The sequence below is a fragment of the Nanorana parkeri genome, unplaced genomic scaffold (assembly GCF_000935625.1).
Source record: "Nanorana parkeri isolate BGI_ZX_2015 unplaced genomic scaffold, ASM93562v1 scaffold478, whole genome shotgun sequence".
NCBI lineage: Eukaryota > Metazoa > Chordata > Amphibia > Anura > Dicroglossidae > Nanorana > Nanorana parkeri.
The window spans coordinates 741,914-752,871 of record NW_017306746.1 but is presented as its reverse complement, the minus strand read 5'-3'; the positions used below and the strand labels follow the sequence as shown (position 1 = coordinate 752,871).

Sequence of the window (10,958 nt, the reverse complement as noted above, 5' to 3'; positions counted from 1 at the left end):
CCCACGCCTGTGGCGGGGGACCCCCCCCCCCCCCCCTTCCCCTAATGAACCCTGAACATAAAAGGAATTCTAGGTGGGATACGCCTATTCTAAGTGTATGTAAGCCCTAACACTAAGCTCCTCATATTGCTCCCTTTTGGTGTTAAATATACCACTGAAAGCCGTTTGTTAGATCTACTCAATAAGTAAAAGAAAAATAGGAATTTGACTTGCCTGCAAATAGTTTTTCTTAAGCTGGCCATACACCTTACAATTCTCTGCAGATTTTCTGTGGTCAGATGGAAAAGGTGGGGGTATAGATAGTAGACCTGTACTAGCAGAGGGTAAGGACCAATCGCCAAAAGGTAAGTATGGGGGGGGCAGATTTGAGCAGATAATACACACACAATGCCCTACGTGTGCATTTATTCGCATGCAGATGACGGGTTCGGCTGAGTTGGTTTTCATTTGATACTTTTAAAAAAAAATATTTTATTATTTTTTTAATCACTTTTTATGTTTTCTTTTTCTTTATCACTTTTTAAAATTAAATGTTTTCACTTAACTTTATTGCTATCACACAGGGGATAACAAGCCCCTATGTGTTAGCCTTTGGAGGTGACAGGTTCTCTTTATGGAGTCTGTCTTCCAATACAGACGATCTAGCACAGCACTGTGCTCAATCTCCTGTGCAGCTGAGACAGGAAGTGCTGTGAGTACAGTGCTCCTGGCTCACTTATCACACAGCACATTGGAAAACAGATATTCTCCAGTCTGCTCCCCGCTCTCCATCCTGAAATCATTGCCATGGTCCCAGGTCTGGACGGACAAGCAGGCTGTACAGCCGCCCACATCACTTGTACAAAATGAGCAGCTGCTCCCCCGCTCTACATTTAGCCCTGTTTGCCCGCAGCAGGGCTAAATGTGGAGGGAAAAAAACACCTGCCCGGCAATAGAAAAAAACAAAACACTTGCCCGGCAATAGAAATCCGACCGGTCGGGCAATAGGAATCCCACACCCCTGTACTATACTCTATTCTGAGAAAAGGGATTCACAAGTAAGTGAAGATTCCCATTTTCCTAATCGTGAAGTGCAGGACTTCAGTCTTACAACACAAGGACATCCATAAACGATCAACTGGAGGGAGGGAAACACGGCAAACAAACACCGACAGACCCACACAACAAGGGTTAGAGCCCCAATGTCTGTGAAGCTCTTATAGCACTTTACAGCAGAAGCTAGGATCAGAGGAGGCCTGAACATCCACCTGGTAAAACCTAAATGTGTGAACTGAGCTTGGTGGCCGCCTTGCAAATCTAGAAAACCGAATGTTCAAAGGCCCAGGAAGCATTAACAGATCTGGTAGAGCAGGGGAAGCCAAACTTTGGCCACTGAAATGCACATACACACAGGCACACTGTCGCATCGGCAGAAGTGTGAACAGAGCCGTAGACGTTTATTTTCTATCATGGAGAATGAAACATGAGGTGCTGGAATATGCAAAGGTGGGCAGAACTCCCCAACCCTCTCATGTGGAGTCCAGAATCATGACAGAGAGATGCCACTGTTGGCTTAGCCCAGACATACATGATGTGAGCTCCTTTGATTTGTTATTTGTGGAGGTTGGGGGCATTTTATATTTCCACTTTCAGAAAACGGAAAATTGTATCATAATTACCAGTAATTTCCCTTTCCTGGTGCCCATCCATGGCAGCATAGCTACCCTCCCGTTCTGGATGTGATATAGTTATAAGAATGCAGGGGGATCTCTCTCTCTCTCTCTCTTATAGATTTACACTGGTCCTGTGGGCAGGGATAAGGGGCGGAGCCATATCAATGGTATGCTGCCATGGAGGCACCAGGAAAGCTGGTTTACTACTATGCTGTGAACAAACCTTACCTGTTTTACATCTAAATGACAGCATATTGAATTATACAAATAGCTGAATGAATCAAAGAAGGGACACGCACCTCTCACACAACTAGCTGAGTCTGGATTTTCTGCAGATGTAGTGAACAAGTGCAGAGCTAACAGAAAGCCTTCTATTATCTGCAAAAAGCAAAATATGAAAGCATCCTGTACAAGAAAAGACAAAATGAGGTCACAAATCATCATGCCATTGTCTTAACCTAAACAATGTACCCAACTCTATTATAAAGCCCATTACCTAGGGTGCTGCAGCCTTACAACACTGACCAATCTGCTGAAATGGGCCATTGACACAACTAGAAAGAGTAAAAAAAAAAGTTGCAGGTATTATACCACAGCTGTAAATAAGCCTTTAGAATCCTTGAGTGCCGTCAAGTAGGGCCGGCTGCACTTTCGTCTTTCAGCAGGGAGACCCCCGATTCCCAGATATTGGAAGTCACCTACTACCCATCGACTGCAGACAGGGTTAAGGAAGTCAAAGTAATTATGCAGTTGGAGGAACTTATGTCCCTTCTATTTGATTCCTACTAGGGCTGAATTAACTGATTTTGTTGATAATTGATAAAAATCGTTGCCTACAATTCTCATTATCAATTAGTTTAAATGCGCTCAGTCCCCTCCAGAGGGAATCGGAGGGGACACAAAGCCCAGTACTGATTACTATGATATTTGTAAATAACAGAGATAGTATTCAGATAGTGTGTCCCCAATTATGATTGAACCGGAAGTGCTCTACATCACTTCCTGCTCATTCATGATTGTGGATATAGTAAGCAGATAGTAAGCAGCAATGCATTATAATGTAAATAATAACAGCTTTTACACACACACGCATCCCTACTTAATATAATGTATTGCTGGGACTTGTAGTCCTGCATAACTGGTGCTATCCTGCATTGCTGTATAATGATTATACAGTAACGCAGAATAGCTCCAACTATGCAGGACTTCAAGTCCCAGCAATACATTATAATGTGAATAAATATAAAATCAGTTTGTCTTTTGTGTGTTTATTGTAATTTGTGGAAATGATAAAAATTAAAAATATATTTTGGAAAAAAATATATAAAATCAGCAGCAGCTTCTTACTCGCACCCATCCCTTCCCCCCACACCGGACTTACCTGACTCCTACAGCCGCTCAGCTTCCTCGTCTTTGGCGGCCAGGGAGCGCGGCCGAGTGAAGAGGGTTCCTCCTGTCCCAGTCCCAGCTGAAGAATGTGCTGGCTGGCGGTGCCTGCTGTGTCGGTAGCAGCCCCGCCAGGCAGACAAGTGAAACACAGAGGCGCCTCTCTATCCCCACACAGCCGCTCGTACATGCAGAGCGGAGCTATCTGGAGGGGGGGACATGAGGAAGCTTTCAGGCCCTCTGCTTCCTCTCTGGGCCCCCCCCAACAGGCAGAACGCCAGGGCCCGGTCGCAATTGCGACCCTGGTAGTTCCGCCAGTGATCAGATTAAGGGTTTCTAAACCCTCAGGTATTGTTGCATATATCTATGGCTAAGCAAGCAGTAGATATTTGCAAAAAGTTAAAAACAAAAAACACTTCAACAGTGGTTTAAACTTACTGGTGTCTTCCCCACGCGCTCCCATCCGAAAATGTGAAAATCTCGGGTGTCCGCAAAGCATCTTGGGGCGGGCGCAGTTCGGATTTTCGGCCGGGACGCGAGGAGAGACGCAAGGTAAGTCTATGGACGCGTGCACCCGCACAGACACCGTGGGACAGGAAGTACCAGCAAGCTCAGAGGAGTCAGCGCTGGATCAGAGACCCGCCGCAGTGATGGAGGGACAGATGAAAACGACAGGAAAGAAGAAGATCGGATTAGAGACATCATTTAAGGTAAGTGCTTTAATTAACGTGGGGGGGAGGGGAAAAAAAGCCTTTAATGTATCTGAGTGATCTTCTCTGTGGCCAGTCCATCATAGTAGTCGGCCAACAGACATGTGAGAGGGCTTAGTGGCAATCACTGAAGTGTCAGCTTTGTTTGTTGGAGTCCAGCCGATGGTTCTGCACTTTACACCTATTGCAGTTTATTTATTAATGTATATATGACAGAGTAAATACACTCTATTGCCAAAAGTATTGGGACACCCCTCCAAATCATTGGATTCAGGTGTTCCAATCACCACCATGGCCACAGGTGTATAACATCAAGCACCTTGGCATGCAGACGCTTCTACAAACATTTGTGAAAGAATGGGTCGCTCTCAGGAGCTCAGTGAATTCAAACGTGGTACCGTGATAGGTTGCCACCTGTGCAATAAGTCCATCCGTGAAATTTCCATGCTTCTAAATATCCCACGGTCACCTGTTAGTGGTATTATAACAAAGTGGAAGCAACTGGGAACAGCAACTGGCCAGGAAGTGGTAGGCCACGTAAAATGAGAGCGGCGTCAGCGCATGCTGAAGTGCACAGTGCGCAGAAGTCACCAACAGTCTGCAGGGTCAATATCTACAGACCTCTAAACTTCGTGTGGCCTTCAGATTGGCACAACAACAGTGCGTAGAGAACTTCATGGAATGGGTTTCCATGGCCGAGCAGCTGCATCCAAGCCTTACATCACCAAGTGCAATACAAAGTGGATGCAGTGGTGTAAAGCACGCCGCCACGGGACTCGAGAAGTGGAGACGTGTTCTCTGGGGTGACGAATCACGCTTCTGTCAGGCAATCCGATGGAAGTGTCCGAGTTTGGCGGTTGCCAGGAGAACAATACTTGCCTGACTGCATTGTGCTAAGTGTAAAGTTTGGTGGAGGGGGGATTATGGTGTGGGGTTTTTTTCTCTCTCTCAGGGGTTGGGCTTGGCCCCTTAGATCCAGTGAAGGGAACTCTTAAGACAGCACAAGAGATTTTGGACAATTTCATGCTCCCAACTTGTGGTTTTGTGGCAACAGTTTGGGGAAGGCCCCTTCCAGTTCCAACATGAAGGCGCACCAGTGCACAAAGCAAGGTCCATAAAGACATGGATGAGCGAGTTTGGGGTGGAGGAACTTCACTGGCCTGCACAGTGTCCTGACCTCAACCAAATAGAACACCTTTGAGATGAATCAGAGCGGAGACTGTGAGCCAGGCCTTCTCGTCCAACATCAGTACCTGACCTCACAAATGTAGAGCTGCAGCTAACGATTATTTTCAAAAATCGATTAGTTAGCCGATTAAAAAATAAAATAAAATAAATTTAAAAAAAAGTGTGGTGTGCAATATAGTTAAATGTAAAATTATACAGCAAAGATGAAGAATGGCACCAGCTATAGAGGACTACAAATCCCAGCAATAGTACATTATACAGCACAATGCAGAATAGCACCCGCTATAGAGGAATACAACACATCCCAGCAATAGTACATTATAGCTGGCGGTATTCTGCATTGCGCTGTATAATATATTATTGCTGGGATTTGTTGTACTCTATACAGCGCAATGCAGAACACCACCAGCTATAGAGGAATACAACAAATCAAATCAATACATTATACATACAGTGTATAATGTATTGCTGGGACTTGTAGTCCTCTATAGCTGATGGTATAATATACAGTACAATGTACCATCAGCTATATAGGAATACAAATCCCAGCAATACATTATAGAGCACCATGTGTGGGAAAGTGCAGGCTTACCTGAGCAGTCTTCCAGCAACTTGTTTCTGAGATCGGGCCTGTCATCCGCCCACACCTGCTCCTCCTTACTTCTACCCGCGTCCCTGTGCAGATCGTGGAGGTGGGCGGGCGGTGAGTGTGAGGCGGGGAGGAGGTGCTGCGTGTGGAGCGTGGATGCGGCCGGGAGGGTCTGGCAGCAGCGAGCGTGAGGTGGGAGGAGATGTGGCGCGCAGCGTGTGTGGAGCCGTGAACAGGGCCAACCAATCAGAAGCTGATTAATCAATGATTGAAAAAGTTGACAACTTTTTCAATAATCGATTATGTTGATTAGTTGTTGCTGCCCTACACAAATGCGCTTCTGGAAGAATGGTCAAACATTCCCATAGACACACTCCTAAACCTTGTGGACGCCTTCCCGGAAGAGTTGAAGCTATTATAGCTGCAAAGGGTGGGACAACTCAATATTGAACGGACTAAAACTGGGATGCCATTAAAATTCATGTGCGCATTAAGTCAGGTGTCCCAATACTTTTGGCAATATAGTGTGTGTATGTGTATATAACTTTTTAGGTCTATAGAGTGTCTCTGTGGTTACTAATTGACTGTGGACCATGCAATTCTAATACACACATTTTTACTAAATTAGAAGCCCTGCCATACCCGCTAACAGTGAAGATTAACTGAAGAATAAATACACAGGTCACACGGTAAAATTGTCTTTATAACTTTTATAACAACAAACAGTACATTTGCTTTTTGTAACCTCTAAACACAGGACGTGAAGCTCGTTTTATATATCCCATAGTACAACAACATATAAGCATCAGTACTTAAAATAAAACACAGATCTGCTAGATTTTAACATGCAAAAGGAAAAGAGACAAATTTCAAATCTGAATGAAAAACAAAATGGCAAATCTCGGCACAAAATGGACTAGACAAGATTTGGTCCATCAAATGTTATCTCATGGCATGCTTGCCTTATTGAGGGGATAGAAAAAAAGAGCAACAGAGAACATGTGAAAGAACAGCAATCAGCATTCCAACTTAATAAAACACATTTTTAAAGTTAAATCTTTATTATCCAACAAGGAATTTTCTTCTTATGATCTGAAGCCGATATACAGGGCACCAAATGAACATATATATGTATTAAAGAAATAAAACTATATATAAATCAGTTTACAAGAGCCACACCAGTCACACATACCATGGTCCTGAATTAATGAATAGAAGGCATGTTTCTCTTTCTGGGATCCATAGCACTCAGACATGGAAAGATGCTAGACTTTGCCCACAACTTCAAACCTCTCACTGTAAATGCCTTTTATAAATATTGATTGATGCTTTAGTATTTCTTAGGCCACTATTACCCAGTTCTGTGCTCCTTTCCCCTCTACACTGTCCTCTATGTCCCTCCCTTCAGTGAACAGCTCAGAAGACTGACCTATGTCAGGGGGGGAATGGCAGCTTTTAATTTGTTGCAGCCTGTATATTCCTGCAGAGTACATGGGACAATCTTTATAATGCAGTCCAGAGCATGGACATGCTCCGACCTTGTGTCTTCCACCAGTAGGTGAGTTTTCATGAGTTGCTTTTTAGCGACTAATCATTTACAGTTACATTTGGTGGCTAGCTCAGATTTACTGACAGATATTTCCCATCTAGTAGCTTTGCTAACTGAAAACGGACTGATAGATCTGCTGAGATTTGCTGACTGGTTAATGGTACCCCCATGCATTTGTTCCTCCCAAAAATAAACATTGGCATGATGAATATTGCAAATGCATGTACAGCAGCTGAAAACACCCTTCCAACTGGTGGGTGAGTTGTAGAATTAGTGGTTAGAGCTACATCAAGCTCAATAGCTGCTATGTTGTTTGAGACCAACTAAAGTAATGAGTTGTTTACGTCGGGCTCCATTTCCTGCACCAAGCCAAATCCAGAACAGCCACAAATCAGCACAACTGCCAGGCACGCTTTTTCAATGATATGTTTGCCACTGTAGCCTTCATCTCACATTACAGATGACAATGGCTGCACCCATACTTCTATCCTCCCAGGCTTACTGTATATGTATATTTGTTATGGAGATATACAGCCTGATGTAATGTTGTCGATCTGTATTAATGTGTCAAATGATTGTTTCTGTGTGAAGTATGTAATTATACATGTGGGGCAGCCATGTTTGCTCATTACAAATGCCGGTGTTACTTCCTGCTTTGCAGTTCTGTGAAATGGTTCTGCCTTCATATGCCTCAGTGTAAACCTAACTGACAAGTCTATTGGACCAAGACTGCAGCAATTATCAGGAGGCCAGCTTATTATGTATTGTGCACTAGAGGAAAAATCTAATTGGAATTTGCAATACAATGGAAACATGATACAACAAGAGCATAAAAATGTGAGTCACATCAAAAATGATTTTAAGGTAAGCATAACTCCTCAAAATACATGCTCACTGAAAATACACAGGGGGAATGTATCAAAACTGGAGTGGACAGAATCTGGAGACGTTGTCCATAGCAACAAATCAGCTTCTCTCTTCAGTTAAGCTTTAAAAAATAAAAGAGAAGCAGATTGGTTACTGTGAGCAACTGCTCCAGATTCTGCCTGCTCCAGTATTCATAAACTCACCCCCCCCCCATTGTACTTAAGCTATCCTAGTGGGGCATGGCTGTTATTCGCATGCTTTGTGAAGCAATAGGATAGGATACCATGGGTGTAGTGCACTGGCTCATTGTGATCCCAGGTATGGAAACCGCCACAGGCGCTACAGACACTGCAACTGGTGCCATGGAAACAGGAGGTGCCATTCCTTGAGCAATTGTTTGTGCCAGTGCAGCAGAAAGTGGTGTAATTTCAGGATTTAACTGTGAAGCTGCATTGCTCTGGGAAGGTGCAGGAGCACCAGTGGAACCCACCAACTCCTGCTGAGTAACTGCTCGAGGCTGCAATGCCTGACTACTTAATGTTGTGTGTGTTTGTGCAATGCCATGGTTGTAGTTAGTTACAGTGCCTACAGCCTGTTCACTAGTTGGAGCTGTGGTGCTCAGTGTGCTAAGTGTGACAACTTTGGCTTGGCTACGAAACTGAGCATTCTGGTCGAGCAATACTTCGTTAGTTGCTGCCAAGACAGAGACTTGCTTTTTCAGCTCCTCAACACGCCTACGAAGCATGACATTCTCTTCCTCTAACATGCGGTATTCTACTGGGGATACATTATAGTATCCATCATAACCTATACGCCTCCTCTTCATTACTGGATCGTCAAATCGATCCCCATAGCGATAATACGAAGAGGAAGAATAGTATTCTGGCTCGGAGAGGCCCTCATAGGAGCCATAACGCTCAAAAGTGTGGCTTGTGGGTGTAGACAAACTTCCAGTAGCTGTACTTGTAGTCATAGCTCCACTTCGACTTTCACTCGGATATTCATACTGATAATCAAACTCTCTCCGCAAGTGGCGAAAATGCCGAAACTTGCACCTCTCGCCGCGCTGGCAATCGCCCTTCAGGAAATCCCTGCAGATGGGAATCTCATCTTTATTAGCTATGTCTGTAGGAGACAAGCCAAGTCCAGCTGCAACCTTATTACGCAAGCGAGGGGGTAGCTCTCCTGTTTTCTTGTAATGCTCTTCATCATCCTTGGTACCATGAATGAATTTGCAGTTAATACGCACACATTCCTTATTCTGGAAATCATGGCAAAAAACAAATTCATTCTTTTGCACTCCAAGGTCAGACACATCATCGGCATCTGGATGCTTGAAACGGCAGCGCTTGCCACGCTTGCACACATTACGCAGGAAGTCACGGCACACATAATCCACAGCTGAAGCCGATTCCTCGCTGCCACTACCGCTGCCGCCATTTGCATAATTATCCCTGTTCGGCATTGTATTTATCAGCGCTTGCTGGTATTATATAATCCTCAATGCTTACGCTGCGCCTTAGTATCTGCGACGCACCAGGCAAAGTAGCGCTTTGAGTAAGAGCTGGAAGAGAGAACAATATGTTCAGCACAAAAATAAAGGCTTTAACAGTGATATAAAACAGTATTACAAATATTCTATTAAAAAACAAAAAAACACTACAGGAGGTGAAAATATTAAACACATTCATGAAAACCTCCAAAAAAAATAAAGTTACAAGGCCTCTTATGGACACTGGAGAAAACAACAACAACACAATTCCATATCTTAATAAATGTATTTGTAGCTCAATATTTTCTACAGTCTATTGATAGAGAACAAACTAAACTTACTGTGAAAGCAGATGTTTGGATGATGTTTGTCAGTGACTCTGTGCTGCATATTGGTGCACCATAGTGGAAAGAGCAAGCAAGCATAGGGCTGCATTCACACTAGCAGCTATGCTGCAACACACAGCAGCTAGAACTTTATTAAAATGTCACAAGTGACATTTCAGTAAGTTCTATGGGCACAGTGCGGTAAGATGTTTTTGTACCATGTCATGACCCAGGGCAGACCACAATGTGGTGTTGCGCACGGAGCGCATAAGGCAAGCTGCCTTGTGTTGGGGCTGTGCAGGGAAAATGGTCTGGTGTGAATGAAGCCTTAAAGTGATAAACAATCACTTGACTGGCTTGCTTGAGTGGCTCTGGTGTCCAGAGTCACTGGACGGAAACTAGAATGAGGGGAATTTATTAAAACTGGAGCAGACAAAATCTGGAGCAGCTGTGTATTTCAACCACTCAGCTTCTCTCTTTCATTTTCAAATCTTAAGTGAACAAACTGAAGAGAGAAGCTGATTGGAGTAGACAAAATCTGGAGCACCTGTGCATGGCAAATAATCAACTTCTCTGTTCAGTTTAGATTTGAAACTGAAGAGAGAAGCTGATTGGTTGTCATGCACAGGTGCTCCAGATTTTGTGTGCTCCAGTTTTGATAAATTCCCCCCAATGTATTAAGTAAAAACAGAACTCCTGATCGCCTTATTTCAGGTTAGTGAAAAAGTATTAAATAGTATAAAAGTCACTGCAGGTTTAGGAATTTCGGGAGGCTGTCAGGATGCCGCAAGAAGAAATCATGTAACAAAAAAAGCCACTTAATGAAACCTACTTTCTGATCCCTAGAATAATACTTTAATACTTTACCCGAGCACACATTTACTGTAAAGGGAATGTATAGTAGTACAATAAAATCATGGTCAGGATTTTTTAAAATGCAGGGCTGTGGAATGTTTTTTATAAAAAAAATACTAAGGACTAAAGCAGGGGCCCAATCTATTTGTTATGATACAAAAAATAATTTTAACCAAAACCTTATTTAACCATGCCAAGAAGCACTTCTCATTGGTCAGTGCAGTCACCGATGAGGGCTCGCAATTTGCAAGCAAAATTGATCCAGGCTGCGCTGGAGGGCAGTAAGGGTACAGATAGTACACTCATACCGACGGAGGGGAAAGACCTTTCGCAAAAAGGTAAGT

General features: G+C 43.6%; 1 protein-coding gene and 1 long non-coding RNA gene across 2 annotated transcripts in view; both read right to left on the bottom strand.

Annotated features, from left to right (window-relative positions):
- Positions 1–7,814: 7,814 nt before the first annotated feature.
- The window catches only part of LOC108790526, a 7,365-nt gene continuing 4,221 nt past the window's right edge, over positions 7,815–10,958 (bottom strand). Inside the window, exon 3 of the long non-coding RNA XR_001941452.1 lies at positions 7,815–7,948. This is a non-coding gene — a long non-coding RNA (uncharacterized LOC108790526). The remainder of the gene's footprint in view (positions 7,949–10,958) is intronic.
- Positions 8,094–9,513, bottom strand: ZC3H10 (zinc finger CCCH-type containing 10). Its single transcript, XM_018560802.1, has one exon. The coding sequence runs from the start codon at positions 9,404–9,406 to the stop codon at positions 8,171–8,173; it is 1,236 nt and encodes a 411-aa protein (XP_018416304.1). The 5' UTR covers positions 9,407–9,513; the 3' UTR covers positions 8,094–8,170.